Source organism: Coccinella septempunctata, chromosome 2, assembly GCF_907165205.1.
Source record: "Coccinella septempunctata chromosome 2, icCocSept1.1, whole genome shotgun sequence".
In the NCBI taxonomy this organism is placed as follows: Eukaryota; Metazoa; Arthropoda; class Insecta; order Coleoptera; family Coccinellidae; genus Coccinella; species Coccinella septempunctata.
In genome coordinates, this window is record NC_058190.1 from 43,160,668 (window position 1) to 43,176,312 (window position 15,645).

Here is a 15,645-nt window from a genome sequence, read left to right on the forward strand (position 1 = left end):
CATCATTAGAAGTTTTTAGACTCTACAGATTGATACAGTTTTGAAAAGAAACTTTATTCATTGAAACAGAGGAGAAGTTTTTTCAAACAGGAATGCATTGAAATTAAACTGATGGTAAAAAGGCAACCTAAATTAATCTTTCCATACCCCTTGATAGCTTCAGGGGTTTTTATATTCCAAATTAGAAATACTATTAACCTGGTACAAATGACTATTATTTTTTAGTTCAATTAGCCTTTGGCCCTTTGAACTGCTGGATATTTTCTTTAAGAAGTGGCTGTTCTACATTTTTGCTGTTCATGTGGGAATAAAAGATTGGAAAGATATAAATGATATATTCAAACATAATAACATAATTATAAAGAATAAAATATTTCTTTTTTCCAATAATTAGTGTACTTTCTGCAATTGTTGCAGTTATATACTCAGTAAGAGAACCAGGAGTAATAATCCTTTATGAGCTTCAGTCATTGAATTGTTAGGCTGAATTGAATTCACCATTTTCCAATTTTTTAAGGTACTCTTTTCGACAATCCATTTCATCCACTGGTCTGTTATAGGGGGTCCATACAGGTTCACCAATAAAAAGCCTTTTAGCTCGGATGTAATTCTGAATAACAGTTCACATTTGATCAAATCTATTCATGTAGTGATAAAGGTATCAAGTTACCTTTGTATCCAGAGTAAATCTATGGTAAATACCACTGGGAATTATTATCAAGTCGCCTGGTATTACCTCAATACGAATCCATTCATCATTTTTATCCCTAACATCAAAATAACCTGAACCATCTACTACAAAGCGTATTTCTTCGTCAGTATGCAAGTGCTCTTGAAAAAAACTCTTTAATTTTTCTTCATAATTGGGCAAACATTCTTTGGAGCAGGTGATTTCATCCTCATAAGTATATCCTCTCGATTTTTTTAATTTTTCCAGAATGCCATCTGTATCATAAGACTCAACATTCAACTGAAAAACATTAGTTATTCTGAATTGATATTCAAGTTGAGTTCGCAGAAATGGTTATATCAACCTTGAAATATTCTACGCCTGATACAGCATGAAGATCACTCAATGAAATTATTTTTGGAGGATTCCTGTGATGTTCCTCTCGCTGATCTGACGAATCATTATCCATATACCAGGCTCGCACCATTTTAGATATCAAACACAACAAATAAAGAAGTGAAAGGATAGTATGCCACGGAGATTAGTATCAACAAATAAGGGGATCTTAATCTTTAATATCAAAGAGGTTAACCTTTGTTAATATATTTATCTCTACGAAGCAATCATTCTACTCTACTCTGATATCATTGTTATGTTGTGTGAGCATGAAGGGTACCCAGAGCATATTGCTATATCTTCTTGGCAGGGTACCTGCATACTCCATACCAAGAAGTTATAGCTATAAAAAATAGGAATCTTTGGCTATATCTTCTAGATGTATACTGTGAGCCAAAGATTATAGAGTATCTATAATCTCTATCATGGTGTTTTCTTCCACCATGATATCTATTCTCTACAATCTTTGGCTGTGCTGTGAACATAAGTAACATTTGTGTGAACTCCTCGTCCAACGTCCATAGATATGAAATATTTCATTGCATAAGTGCCATAAAGTAAGTCATGGGTCTGTTCTGTGCATAAGTGCAACTTGTGTGAAGAATTTTGTTGATCTATGAAAAATAGTTCAAATGTTGGGAAAATTTTTAAGGTTATAAATTATAACCTCAAAATTCTTATGGCTGTGGCTCTGAGAAATAGTCTCATTCAAAAATCTAGTTCATTAGTGAAAGTATTGGATGATGTGTGGCAAGGGTAGGCACTAGATAAATCAGATATTATTCATACCCTTCATTTTATTCAGTTTCAGTATAATGGCAACAAATGAAAAGTGTTTAAAGATGTCGAAGAAAATAGGCACTCACAGTGGTGTCTTCCATTGTGATGAAGTTCTAGCATGTTTTATGTTGAAACAGTTACCCCTGTATAGAGATGCTGATATTATAAGAACTAGAGATGAAGCGGTATGCACTTTATATGAAACATGAAATTATAGTCTCTGCTATACCAAACTGTGAAAACCTCATATGAATTTTCAGATTCTTTCAACTTGTGATATAGTGGTTGATGTAGGAGCAGTGTATGATCCCTCAACACATCGTTTTGATCATCATCAGAGAAGTTTTAATGAAACCTTATCTTCAGTCAGACCCGACTTAGTTAAGAATAAATTCATCAAGTAATTCAAAATTTAATTATTCAAAATGATCATTTACTGTATTATAACTCATTTTAGGTTAAGTTCAGCCGGACTGATATATGCCCACTATGGTTTAGAAGTTATAGCAGAAATATGTAAAACTAAAGATATTTGCCTTGATTCTGCCTCACTGAAATGTTTATTTACATACATTTATGATATCTTTGTTGAAGAAATGGATGCTATTGATAATGGTGTACCAATGTATCCAGAAGGAAAACCGCTATATAGAATCAATACAAATCTAAGTTCACGTGTAGGAAAAATGAATCTGAAATGGAATGAACCTGAAAAATTATCAAGCATTGATAGTTTATTCCACAAAGCAATGTCTTATGTCGGAGCGGAATTTCAGCAATGTGTATTAGAGGTATTAAATATTATATAATTTATGAACTTGGTTGATGGTATTTCAATCAGTAATGTATTTGAAAATTTTATTGTTCAAGGCTGCAACAGACTGGTGGCCAGCAAGAGAAATTGTTCGTAAATCTATCAAACAGAGAAAGGAGATCCATCCTTCAGGGGAAATTTTCATATTAGAAGACAGGTGTCCATGGAAAGATCATTTGTATGCAATTGAAGAAGAGTTAGGAATTGAGGGTGAACTCAAATTTGTAGTTTTTCATGATATGTCGGGCAGTTGGAGAGTGCAAGGAATTCCAGTACAACCAGACAGTTTTATTTGCAGGTATTGAATTGAATAGTGCAAAACTCAATCAAATAATCTAATAGTACTGGAGCAAGATAAATTAGAAATGAATATGACATTTTTTGGTATTGGTAGAAAACATGTTCAGTTCTTGAAGTGATGGATCTTTCATTTTTCTTTTCAGGGTTTTTCTTCATAGAAGTTGGAGAGGTGTGAGAGACCAAGATTTGTCAGATGTGGCTGGAATAAAAGACTGCGTTTTCTGTCATTCTACTGGCTTCATTGGAGGTAATCAAACAAAAGAAGGAGCAATAGAAATGGCTCTAAAAAGTTTGAATGCTGCTACAATAGATAAAGAGTGATATACTCGATATTTTATAAAATTGATTAATTGAATTGAAGATTAAAACATACTAAAACAATTTTTTTTTATGAAGTCCTGAGTTGTTTTTATACAAGTGAAGTTATTGTTATTCTATAGGGATAATGAGCTTCTCTAAAAGAGTCATAATCCCATAAGTACAACAGTGAAATCAAAGAGTAGAGGTTGTTACTTTTTAGTCTTTGGTGAAACATTAAAAATGATTGATTTTCGTATTATTATGAGGATTTCTGAGGGGTCAAAGAAAAAAAATCACAACGCCATAATGTATTGTGCATACAATAATACAGGTATATACATATACACTCTTTTAAACATATGTTTAGGAAATTTATGGACATAATTTAACAATGGTCAAACCAACACAAATACGACCAATGGAAGTAACAAAGATAACATAATGCATTAAAATAGAGTACTGTTAAGCTTTTTATACAATTTAAAAAATTTCCACCCAGTCACCCGAAACCTACAAGATTGTCCAAAATTTGATGGCATTGCTCCAAATATTACTTACTCCACAATGACCTCTCTGGTAAATGTGTGGAAATATCAACATGAACACACTCTGTCATGACATGGTCATATATCTATATAGATGTAATATTTTATTTGAAAAAAATATAAAAATTGAGCTACGGAGTATTGACCTTTTTCCGATAAGATTTCACGAATCCGATGAGCAGAATATTTCAGATGTCAATTGCAATAATTTCAGAAAAACATGCTTTCTTGCAAATAATTTGTCAGAAAACATACAATAAACATTTTGAAATAGTCATATCAGGTACAGTAAGGGAACGGCTTATTTTCTCATTAAGTGCTAATGAGTGTCCGAAAGTGCTATATGAAATAACCTTCTGAAATGGAGCAAAGAAATTTGAGAGTTTCACAAAAAGTATCACATGTATTTATTCTCCAAAAAAGAAGTTAGTTCAGATAGGAGAGCACTATAAATCCGAACAATTCGGAATTAAAGAGTACTGGGAAATTAAACAAATTATAGGACGTCCAATGAATATACTGAAATTCCAAATATCATCATATATGAATTGACAGTCTTTGAAAACGAACACTCAAAGAGTAGGCAACATACTTATATAAATATATACAATTTACAAGCGGTGTGTGTTATATACTTTTGAATATTATGTTTTCGATGATAATATAACAATTAGTTGGCACAAATTAGGTTGTTTCAATGAATTATGCAAGTATATACTTCAGAATTATGCCTTTGAGTCTACCATTAAAAATATTTTTCAGATAAAATTGCTTTTGTCAAATTGGTTTTTAGTGGATAGATTAAAAAATTTTAGATACTAGTTCTTCCAGGAATTGGAAGTATATACTTCCATAATTGTGCGTTTTTTTCGCTTATTACTAAGAAATAATATTGAGCAACATAACAGATTTAAAGCTTTAATTATTACGTTTCGAAGTATATTCTACATTCAACAACAGAGTTCACATAAAATCATAGCATAAGAACATCCTCAAAGATTTTATTTTCCTGGAAAATTTGCCGATAGATATAAAAATCAACTGGCAGATATTTCAGAAGAGTTATTCTCGATTCACAACAAATGAAGCTTGAAAATAATTAGATTATTCTCACGTGTATTGAGCATTCAATTCACCTTGTAAAAATATTTCCATATAAATAAGATAAAAACACTAGGTACCACAATAATATCAACATTAACAAGATCACCGTTTTTCTCGAAAGATTGAAGAATTTGAATCTTGCTTATAACAATTTTTCAGATAAATAATTACCCTGTAAATTCCAGAAAATTGGTGAGGAACAGGCATAGGTTTGTCTGATAATATATAGAATCTTACCATGCAACGTTATTCCTTAGATTGAATGAGCTTTTTCCATTATTACAAACGTTCGAATCCCTATTCATTATCATAGCGACAATTTTTTCTTTATTAGGCGAGTTCCTTATTATCATATCATTATGATTGTCTCAATTTTGAGTATTTATTTTGAGAAATTTTGGTGAGATTTCAAAGGATTTTGAATGCTAAATGCAATTGTCAAATAAAAGTTTCAGGTTTTATGGGGAAAATATATGGAAATAACTGACCAATATTTGGAGTATCAGCTGGATATATACATGTTAGATGCGTAAACCGCAAACGTTATTAAAAATGGAAATAAGAATATTTACTCTCGTTAAAATCGATTTCGAAAATCGAAGTTCGAATGAGATGATTATTGAAAGATATTTCAGTGATATAGAGGTAGCGTATGGGTGGGAGAGTTTATTTTCGTTAGGTAATCATTAATTGACATCGTTGAAATCAACCATCATTTCTATTTGAATTGATGCAACAGAGAAATTAATTCTTATTTTCAAGTTTTATCTTTGAGACATAATTTTTGAGGAAAAATTAAATTTAATCTTCAAAAAATATCTGCCAATCGGGAAGGTAACATTGATAACACTTAATTTAAGTGCTCAGCACTTGATATTTCGGGCTAACAAAACCAGCCCGCTATTATTTGGATAGGTGAATCGCAGAAACCAGTATGGAGTCTAGCTCTCTTAAACCTATATTTAATATGAAACATACAACATGTCAAAACATTCAACAGTGAATTCGATATATACTAAGTGTTCATGAATGATAAAAGCGACCTAACCTAGATGATGTGTTCCTAGACACACAGAAAACACCAACACATGACAATAAAATGATAGTGGATTGTCATTTTTCTAATGGAAATGCTAGGGAACAGCAGATACTCGATGGAAATACCTCATATTGAATTGAAAATGAGTAGTACTTTTGAGAAAAAACAGACAGATGAATTCCTCAATTACCATAAAAATTAAAACCAGCTGCAAGATGAAAGTCGATGAAAATTTTCCAAAATAACTTAAATAGTCTCTGAATGTTATATCGATTCAAATAATAATCATTTAAAACAAAGCAAAAAAAGCCAAAGTTAGTACATTTCCATGGAAGTCTGTAAAAATTGGTCTAAATTTTGAAGTAAAAAAAATATTCTTAACATTCACGTTACCGTTCATTCGAAATTTATATTACTGCAGATGATGAAGCTCTTGTTACTTGGTTTGTACGATCACCACTAAATTATCTAATATTATACATACAACAACATGTACAAATATCTTATTAATAGGTAATAATATAGATAGATTCATAGTAATAGATTTTTAAAAAGATCACAACACAGAGTCAAATCTTATTTGAATATATCTCGAAATATAGAGATAAGGAGTAGAACAATAATGAACTCAACACCTCAGTCTTTATGGCACATTAGTTTTTCTTTCTATACACAAATCTATTTGGTCTAGCCTAATTCGTTCTAAACTAATTGTTAGATATATAATCACACTATAAACACTTAATAACCACATTTGAACTTATATTGAAATTAAAAAAAAATGACTATGAAAACATTTAATATTGAACATTCAAACACATACCGAATCTTTATTAGGCTGGTGTGAATTTGTCTTCTTGCCATCATCATTAATTTGATACTCCATCAAGAAAAACTTTAATGTTGAAGCTGAGCTGTCCGTCGAATAGTTTTTCTGTTTTAGTATTCATACATGTATTATGATTTTTGATTATAAAAGGATATTTTTGAATTGGTAGAATATACATTCATAGGGAATGGAATTTTTGAGAATGTTTCGATTATATAAGAATTTTGATGGGAAAATTATTATTTTCAGGAGATTTTGTTTTGGCAGTTGTTCACTGAACAAATAAAAGGCAAGATTACTCGAAATGGCTATTCATAAAGTAACCATTTCCCAAAATCATTTTATATACATTATTTCAATTGAAAAATCACGGAAGAGAAAAAATGAAATAAAAGAATATATAGAAGTATAAGAATCTTATGAAATCCCGATTCTTCCTTAAACAATGTGGATTGGAAATCGAAAATATATCGAAAATGATTCTGTAACTTCGAATTTTTATGTTGGTCTCATCATTAAGCACTTCAGCTCAAATGTGGTAACGGTATAAGTACTCAACAATAATTCCAAGTAGATACTTCTGGCCAAGTACTCTAGCAATTATGATTTTCGTTCACCAGTTTATAATATTCAACTACCCCAACTACATATAATAATCACAAATGAGGGTAAAGAAAGTTGCAAAGTTGAGCAATTCACGACATCCTAGAAATGGAAACAATTCACTGAGGTGTTGGCCCACCAATGAAAAATACGTATTAATTTTCTATAGTAATTATGGCCATTATGATATTTGATTATTTTGAGTTCAGATCTATTGCTCACTTTATTAAGAAAATACGTACCTTTTTGATGATACAGTGTTTTAATGAGCACTAAATTCGATTGTTTATCGAATCATGAGCTGCCTGGGATTCTCCCTCAAATCATAAATTTCCAAATACTTCTCGATTCATTGAGTCAGATGACAATAGTAACGATACAAAATTTGAAGGAACTGTTATTATTGAAGAGGACTCTGGTTCGGCAGAAGAATAAAAATGAACAAACTCTGGGTTCATCAGAATGGATATCTTTTGATGGAAAAAAAACATTTTCTTCTTTAATTCTTCCACATCTGAGGTGGCTATACAAGTGAATGAAATACTAATATGATGATTTTGATTTCGAAAAATTTCCCAGCTATTTTCCTAAATTATTTTTACCCTCCGAAAGATCCTTTCCTCATGAAACACTCTATGATATCCAATAGGTTCTGTTGATCTATTACATCACGTTCTACAATTTTTATTATCTTTTTTCAATATATAATCTGGCCCGATTTTGAGACGTAGGTAAGGAACTATAGTGTGAAGCTGTCGAAGTTTTTACTTTCAATGACTTGTTTTGATGTAGAAGTAGAATACAATTTAGGTTCTTGGTTTACAAATTAAATGGTATGTTGCTTGAGTTGAGTTGATTGTCCCATTTTTTCAAAATTTCTCCACTTCTAACTGCTACCTACGTATTCTTCCCGTATCTTCGGGGAGAACAGATATGCTTTGTGCTGATGGCATATTCTTATCATTTCAAGAGGAATAACGATTGATGAAAGTTTATGGTTTAACCAAAGAGTCCCAGGAAGCTTTGGTATGTATGTATTAGATTAGGCCGCTTGACGACCGATTTTGTCTCACTCGACTTTCGAAAGGCACTAACGTCACGCATTGAAGGCGTTAACGTAACACAACCCCTATTTTTAATATTAAATATATAATCTCTGTTAATATGTGAATTTGAAATTTGTACAACTATTATAACTAGAATTTTTCACCTACATTCTCTAAATTCCGCATATTTTACATGCTTCTGAAAAAAGTTTGATTTGATCTGACTCAAGCTTTTCGAAATTGTTTTGATTGCCGATTAATAAAATCTTAAATATATCCAATTCGATCTCACTGAATTCATACATTCTCCGAAGAAAATTGTTAGTTCCATATAAGAATTGAAGTCACTGGAATGTAGGCTTAAAAATAAACATGCTTCTCCACCTAAGACGTTAAAATTGATTGATTTGGTTCCTTTTAATGTTCCAGGATACGATTAATTTGGGAAAATGGAATATATGAATTCAGTCGATTTCTCAAGAATCAAGGATGAGTTGAGAATAAATTCGTGGAATGATTTCAAGACTCGGAGTCTTTTTATACATGAAACGAAGTGTTATCAGTGATACTAGGTAATGTACTGGTTTGGCACGGACATATTATCAATGTTTGTTGCACTAGGTGTGGAAGGCAACTCTTTTTCTTTCCTCTTGGCGGGATCTGCATCCATTGGTCTGTGGGATTTCATGTGGGCGCTGCGGCTTTTGATTTTTGAGAATATCCTGGAAGAACAGATTAGGGACCTCAAAAATTTGGAATATTGGTATACTTTAACTTGAGCCTTCAAGTCTGAGCTATATTTTAATAAAAAGATGACTACTGGTGAAAAGCTGTAAGGTCATTTGGCTCGATATCGATTTTCAGTAGTAAAAGAAACATCTAAGGTACACCAAGAAATTTTCAGAAAAACTAATCAGCAAATGAATTTTTATCGTTGGTTAAGTTCTGGCTCTGGCAATTTTTCAGATGTCCCACTTTATTTGCTGCTTAGTGTATTTTAAATACAATTGGGTGCTTTTACTTCCATCTTCAATTTCACTTTTCCTAGTTAAATTCTTTTATGAAAATCGCTTATAGTTCTACACCCTCCTAGCATTGAAATATTAGTTTGTAATCTTTATGATACGCGATTTTGTTTTTGTAGCTTTTCAAATAGTGCGATCAGTTGCGAATTGTTTTTATATTGGAATATTCGAATATTTCTTTCATTAAAAAAGATTTTTCTTGAAAATATTGAGACAGTGGTGTGTATATTAAAAGACAAGATAATTTTCTGTCCAGAATATGAATTCTCAGTTATGAAAATAAATGTGAAATTATTCACCGACATACTGGCAAACTAGAGGAAAATTAAGGTAATTGATTCAAATACCCAGCGAGCACAAACATCCCTGGGATGTTTTGGGATGTTTCGAAAATGTTGGCATGAGGATGTTTCTTTGAAACGTATTATGCACTTCCTAAAGAGGTCTCCGAAGGCTATTGGAAATCTTTATTTGTTCTGATCTGTGCCATCTGTGGCATTTCTTCGTCTACCTACTGAGAGGTACTGTCGTGTTGAAAATGTAAACGTGTGGATATCTTCTCTTGGCGTCGCATAGTTTGCCTTGGGAGGTTTATTCCAAATAAACAATATACAATTCACCTATTTCATTTTGCCGCCATTTCCACTTTCTTCGTAGTTTGGACTGTGGACTGTTCGGAGTTGAAAGTTGTTTGGTGATTTGTATAATATTAACTACTTCTGTGTTGGTTTTGATTGTGAATTTAGGATCGATCTCTTCATAGTAACCAAATACAATTAATAAGTAAGTATTACATGAATTAAATGTATAGTATAATGTCCAGAAACATACATATAACCTCAAAAGAATCCACGCTGCGTGGTTAATATTATTTGTGTATTTGGGACTTGGTGTAAGAGATCATTGTATTTTGGTTGGAATAATCGAATGGTATATGGAAAGTTATTATAATTATTCAAGAAATAACTTTATAAAGTTTAAAGCCATATCATCGAGGATTTCAACATATTTCGATAATCTATCTCTGCCGTTGATAATTCCCAGAATATTTTGTAAGATTACTCTTCCGACGATGATAATAATCATTCATCACTTGTGAATCAATAAATAATTCAAATTGTCCCAGAAAAGTTCTTGTTTTTGAAAACTCCTTTAAATTGTTCCATCTTTAAACACCAGTACAAATAATTAAATAAATAAAATCGTTTCGCAAATCAACCTGGTCAGGAGCTATATACAACTCAAATCTTCCAGATCCTTTCATGCAGCTATTTTCTCTGTTATTTTAATTGGAAAAAATCATCTTAACCTTCATATATTTTGTGAATTAATTGTTTGAATTGTTTTTATTTTGTAGATGTGATCCATAAAAAATTCCAAATCACTAGGAAAGTATTCGAACTCTATGCCACAGATTGGTTTAGGCATATTAGGCAGAGGAGGAGGGACGATAAAATGAAGGGAAAATAAATTTTTCATAAACTTTTTTCATTTTCCCTTTCGGTGCATCTAAAATTATAATCAGTTTGTTTTCTATTATTTCTGTTTTTTTATGTTAAATGTGATATTTCTTTTTGGTTATTTATGTTTGTTTTATTGAATGTGATATATTTTTTTGTTTATTCTCCCTTTCTGTAGTATAATATTTATCAATTGTTTTTTGTTGTTCAATTTTTTATGTGAAATGTGATTTCTTTTCCTTTTGTACCTGTTGAAGTATCATTAAAATATTTTTATTCTTATATAGTATTCTGTATTTCATTTAAAAACTTTGTAGTTCATTTAAAATAGAATGTGGTATCCTCAAACATTCAAATGAAAGAAAAAAGGCCTCACAAAAGAATTTCATATAAAGTCTTACAAACAGCGATTTCGTGTGCGCAAAGCGCTTTAGAAATGTTCTATTCTGTACATGAAAAGGCTATCAAAAAAACTTCTGAGTAGTTCTTTTTGTGACATCCCAGGGACATCCATATAATAGCCGCCTGCGGCGGACATTGGATGTTCTATAAAAGTTCTATTCATGTATAAACAGAACATCGCAGTGGATGTTCAATGTCTCGAAATCTCTTACTTTTAACATCTCTGTGATGTTTTTGTGCTCGCTGGGTACTTTTGAAAAGGTAAATCTTTCGAAAAAATGGGGGAGACAACCATTTCCATAGCAGCATCTATGATGCTCTGAAAATGTCTAATCTTATAGTTGGTATAAATCACTCCAAATTTTGCCATTATGTTGTTGATTGAAACTGAAAACTTGCAGTGTCATCAAATCAAGGTATTTTTACATTTTTCAAACTTGAAATTTTTTAATTGAAATTTGATCACGTTGATACAATTTGAATAATTATCCTTTATAAATTGGCCTTCCTGCAATGAATCATATATAATTCATATAGGTAAGGGGAAAATATACATAGTTATATTCGATATATAACATATTCAACCGTAGAGAGAAATCTGTATTAGCATAATAATGGGATCTGTTATTGAACGAAATAATAAATATTGTGGATTCATGCGAGATTTTGAATACTGAATATTGTTACGTTTATTTTCCTCATTTGATGACCCTGCATTTAGAGAATTGGACAGAAGTTGATCTTGCTCACGTGCATGAGAAAAATCACATTTTGTGTTCAGCTTGTTAGTTTGTCTTGAAGGGTAGTTAGGATATGATATGGATCTTATATCTATGTTATACTGTTGAACATGAGGATTTCAACAATCAGGGGTGCACTCAACATTCTCGTCTAACACACAGTTGCTCGAGATTTAGCAGAAGGCTTTGCATGTAGGAAAGGAAAGAAGAAACAGGATCATGCTGAGAAATTAAAGTGACACACAAAGGCAAATTTTGTCTGAGTTCGTTTGATCCTGATTTCTTGATTTCATTAGTGTCTACCAATGGTTGTTAAGTGTATACGATGCATAACATTAGAGCCTGGCAGTACAATGATTCTCCCACTTTAATAAAGGGTTGTTTATTATTCAAATATATGTGTATAATGTGTACTAAGTCACTCGATAAGTCTGATACAGACCCAAGAAGATATTTTATTGGCTCAAATGAGGAAAAGGCAGCATAAACTGTCTATTTTCTCAATAAAGACAAGTCGCTTAAAAAAGATATCGAAAAGTGAGAAAAGCTTTGGAGAGTAGGTATGTTGATGAATAAAGTAGAATTTCTGAAAAAGTTAGGTCGGAGACTAATTGAGTGATGTGTTCATTGAAGTAAATTTCGAATATATGTACGGCTCTCCATCTATAATATTTTTTGAATCAATTAATACGTTCAGAAAACAAACAAATTTTGCCTTCGTTTTGAGTAGAACAGGAAAATAAAGCGTCGTGGAAAGGTGGGTCAAGACCTAACTAATAGATGCTTCGGTCCACTCAGTGGGTTTTGAGTAGAATTCGATAGTTATAGCACGTAAGCATAGAACCAACATCGATCCTTTACCTTATTTATTGTTTATGCTGAATTTGGCAATGGACTACACTTACTTCCCACAAATCTTACAAGGATAATCTTCTGTCGAGTCCGGATGACACAGAGAGGTCGATGATACCGACCTCTTTTCGTGCGACAGAAAAGATAAGGTTGGCGAATTCCTTGTGGTGCCCCCATGTATCCGTATGTGACCGTTCAGCGCTGCTCGGGAATTGAAACTCTGAAAAAAAGGGTATTTTCATTGAACTTGCAGAAAGTCTTATAAAACGCCGCAATGATAGAAAATTGCAGTAAGAGCACATCGATTTCGGTATTATTGTTGTATCATCAGTAGTGCAGCGTAGCAATGAAAATCTCTACTTGAATGTGAATTTCCTATGAAGCAAACCTTTGCTGAAAAATTTGAGAACGTCGCAAATATATTCATTTTTGAAGATAACCTTCGAGCTTTTATTTGCAACTTTAATTGTGATTATATGTAAAAATTTCCGAAAAGATATAATCAATTAAATAATCGTCAAGACCGAACGGCTGCATCGAGCTCCTTAAAATTTCCAGATTTATTACCAGAAGAGTTGCTCTTTCAGAATATGTATCACATTTCCATCTACGGTTAATGTTATTGAGAGATAATCCACTCGAAAGGTGACAATCGAAAAATTTCCGGAAAGATATTGGCTTTTATTCTAGTAAATTCTTAGGAATATCAAAAGCGTCACAGAAACATATTTCCTTCACAAGATTATGGAAAAGGTATAATTGATAACAAGTTACATAGTAACTAGGGAAGATATATGAAACGATTCATTTGGGTGAAATCGCATCATTTCATAGATGTAGATGGTAGTAGCTTCCAAGCACATACAAAAAGAAGGAGAAGAATTCATCAGTGATTGAAAAATCTATGCAAAAATTAAATACCGCTACTTACAGCAGAGCAATCCGCGAATTCACAAATGAAGTTTCTACTTTCTTGATTTGGCATGGGGGATCCAGTTTCAACGATCTGGAAAGAGATTAAATGAAAAATATGAGAGGATATTTTGTTCGGCACTCACCCCCAATAATTTGGCATCAGGAAATAGTTTGTCCTCAAAATCGAGATCCATCATGTTATTTCTAGTGCTCTGCTTCTGCTCTCTCATCTGCTTGAATCTTCGGTATTCATCTAAGCACACCCTCTTCCAAAAGTAATAGAACTGAACGCATTGCTTTATCGTTTTTGTGCCGATCTGAAAAAAATACGGATTTCCATAAATCTCATTTATCATGTGGACAAGAGGGAAGAATTTTTTTAAAGTAATCTCACAGCTTATTGAATCGTAGAAATCCAGAGGAAATTTTTTTTTCAACATTGGAGTGTTATACGGAGTGAGTGGAAAATAATGCGGAATTTTTTGTAAATAGCATTTCTAACTTTTTTTGCCAGAAATCCAGAAAACTTTTTCTTCATAGGGAGAAATGGTTGCTGAATTTATTGAATTCGAACTTTTACTTTTTTATATATTTTGAGGTCCATTTTAGAAATGATTGATGTTTATTGAAGTGCTATGGAAAATATGCCTATTTTGTAGGTCAATTGATGAATTGTCTGAGATAAAAATCACAATTAACAAAATTGAACTTTATTTTATATATTATATCCCCATAAAAAACCTAGGGGTTCTAATTTCTTTGATATTCAATTTTCTATTTCAACAAATTTGTATAAACTACTGGAAAATTGTGTGAATAGACTATCCCTCGTAATTTTCGTTGAATGTCAACTGTTCTCTGGTTATGACATTCGTCAACCTCATTCGTTTCAAATAAGCTCCATTGTGGTAAATCTTATCCTTCATAATTATTAATAATTGCGAGTTGACATCGGACAAATTACCTCTTGAGCTATGTTTTGGAAGTCTTTATCAAATTTGAGCAGGCCTTTGTAGAAAACTTCGGTCTCAGCCGCAGACCATTTGTCACTTTCGCTGTTCTGATAGCAAGACGGAGGTTGATCCAATTGTGACCTCGGTATCGGCTGCATTAACTTCAACATTGCCTCCTGGAATAAACAGTTAGGTCTATGAGAACAGAATAATGAAAAATCGTGTTTTTTAAGAAACTGAAATCTTATATTTTCAATGCTTAACCATCAATAGTGACCAAATTATCCTTCTAATAAAGAATTATAAATCAAAATTTCTTCGAGACCCTGAATTTATTCGACAATATTTGCAGATAATGTGGAACCACACCAGACCTTTAAAATAATTTGTAGCTTTAAGCGAGAACTTACGTGAATGTTGCCCCCACACATATTGAGCAAATGCATAGCGTATTCTTTATTTCTTCCCCCACCAGGAACTGCTGCACAACATGCAAATTCTAGGTACATGTCGACTGAAAAAAAAAAGAAACAATCTTCAAGAGGTTGAAAGAGTTTTATTCCCCAAATGACTTGATATAGTGAGATTCGTGGGAATTCAATCTACTCAAGATCATCCGTTGTAAAATTAACTTAGCTGAACCTGGTATACCCAGTCAGATAAGCTCAATTACCTTCACTCTCAGTGTTTTTATTAATGCCAGGATCCCATAGTAAGGACTCATGTTTCCTTTCTCTATAATATCTGTCGGGCATCTCCATGAAGGGAGGAATCCGACATTGAAATTGAGAACCGATGTTTATGTGTGGAGTGGAATCAGTTTCAGGAATTGGCTCATTGCTCCAGGAATTCACTTCATCATCTGAAAAAAA

At 32.3% G+C, this 15,645-nt stretch overlaps 3 protein-coding genes across 5 annotated transcripts in view; 1 reads left to right on the forward strand and 2 right to left on the reverse strand.

Annotated features, from left to right (window-relative positions):
• Positions 1-320: 320 nt before the first annotated feature.
• LOC123307420 (1,2-dihydroxy-3-keto-5-methylthiopentene dioxygenase) lies at positions 321-1,260 on the reverse strand. Its single transcript, XM_044889712.1, has 3 exons — positions 1,035-1,260; positions 671-970; positions 321-610 (listed from the first exon to the last, which is right to left on the reverse strand). The coding sequence occupies exons 1-3, from the start codon at positions 1,155-1,157 to the stop codon at positions 479-481; spliced, it is 555 nt and encodes a 184-aa protein (XP_044745647.1). The 5' UTR covers positions 1,158-1,260; the 3' UTR covers positions 321-478.
• A 407-nt stretch (positions 1,261-1,667) lies between these two features.
• Positions 1,668-3,341, forward strand: LOC123307255 (MYG1 protein). 2 transcript variants are annotated; one of them, XM_044889488.1, is made up of 6 exons: positions 1,668-1,822; positions 1,872-2,031; positions 2,107-2,246; positions 2,304-2,637; positions 2,717-2,958; positions 3,104-3,341. In XM_044889488.1, the coding sequence occupies exons 1-6, from the start codon at positions 1,683-1,685 to the stop codon at positions 3,279-3,281; spliced, it is 1,194 nt and encodes a 397-aa protein (XP_044745423.1). In that variant the 5' UTR covers positions 1,668-1,682; the 3' UTR covers positions 3,282-3,341. The 2 variants fall into 2 exon arrangements, with proteins under 2 accessions (XP_044745423.1, XP_044745424.1); XM_044889489.1 differs by having other exon boundaries at positions 1,716-1,822; positions 1,878-2,031.
• A 4,948-nt stretch (positions 3,342-8,289) lies between these two features.
• Positions 8,290-15,645, reverse strand: part of LOC123306258 — a 265,491-nt gene continuing 258,135 nt past the window's right edge. The window contains exons 12-18 of one of the 2 annotated variants that reach the window (XM_044888158.1): positions 15,447-15,635; positions 15,184-15,287; positions 14,785-14,949; positions 13,964-14,137; positions 13,837-13,911; positions 12,959-13,125; positions 8,290-9,148 (exon numbers count right to left, since the gene is read on the reverse strand). In XM_044888158.1, the coding sequence (XP_044744093.1) occupies positions 8,995-9,148; positions 12,959-13,125; positions 13,837-13,911; positions 13,964-14,137; positions 14,785-14,949; positions 15,184-15,287; positions 15,447-15,635 (1,028 nt within the window). In that variant the 3' untranslated portion in view covers positions 8,290-8,994. Of the gene's footprint in view, positions 9,149-12,914; positions 13,126-13,836; positions 13,912-13,963; positions 14,138-14,784; positions 14,950-15,183; positions 15,288-15,446; positions 15,636-15,645 lie in introns of both variants that reach the window. The other variant, XM_044888159.1, reaches the window with a different exon arrangement.

Bases quoted from the DNA above. Each gene is read 5' to 3' on its own strand.
- LOC123307420 (XM_044889712.1), bottom strand. From the start codon at position 1,157: ATGGTGCGAGCCTGGTATATGGATAATGATTCGTCAGATCAGCGAGAG. The intron at 971-1,034 runs GTTGATATAACC...AATGTTTTTCAG, and splicing joins CAGGCGTAGAATATTTCAAG to TTGAATGTTGAGTCTTATGA. The intron at 611-670 runs GTAACTTGATAC...ACTGTTATTCAG, and splicing joins GATTTACTCTGGATACAAAG to AATTACATCCGAGCTAAAAG.
- LOC123307255 (XM_044889488.1), top strand. From the start codon at position 1,683: ATGAAAAATAGTTCAAATGTTGGGAAAATTTTTAAGGTTATAAATTAT. The intron at 1,823-1,871 runs GTAGGCACTAGA...CATTTTATTCAG, and splicing joins TTGGATGATGTGTGGCAAGG to TTTCAGTATAATGGCAACAA. The intron at 2,247-2,303 runs GTAATTCAAAAT...AACTCATTTTAG, and splicing joins GTTAAGAATAAATTCATCAA to GTTAAGTTCAGCCGGACTGA.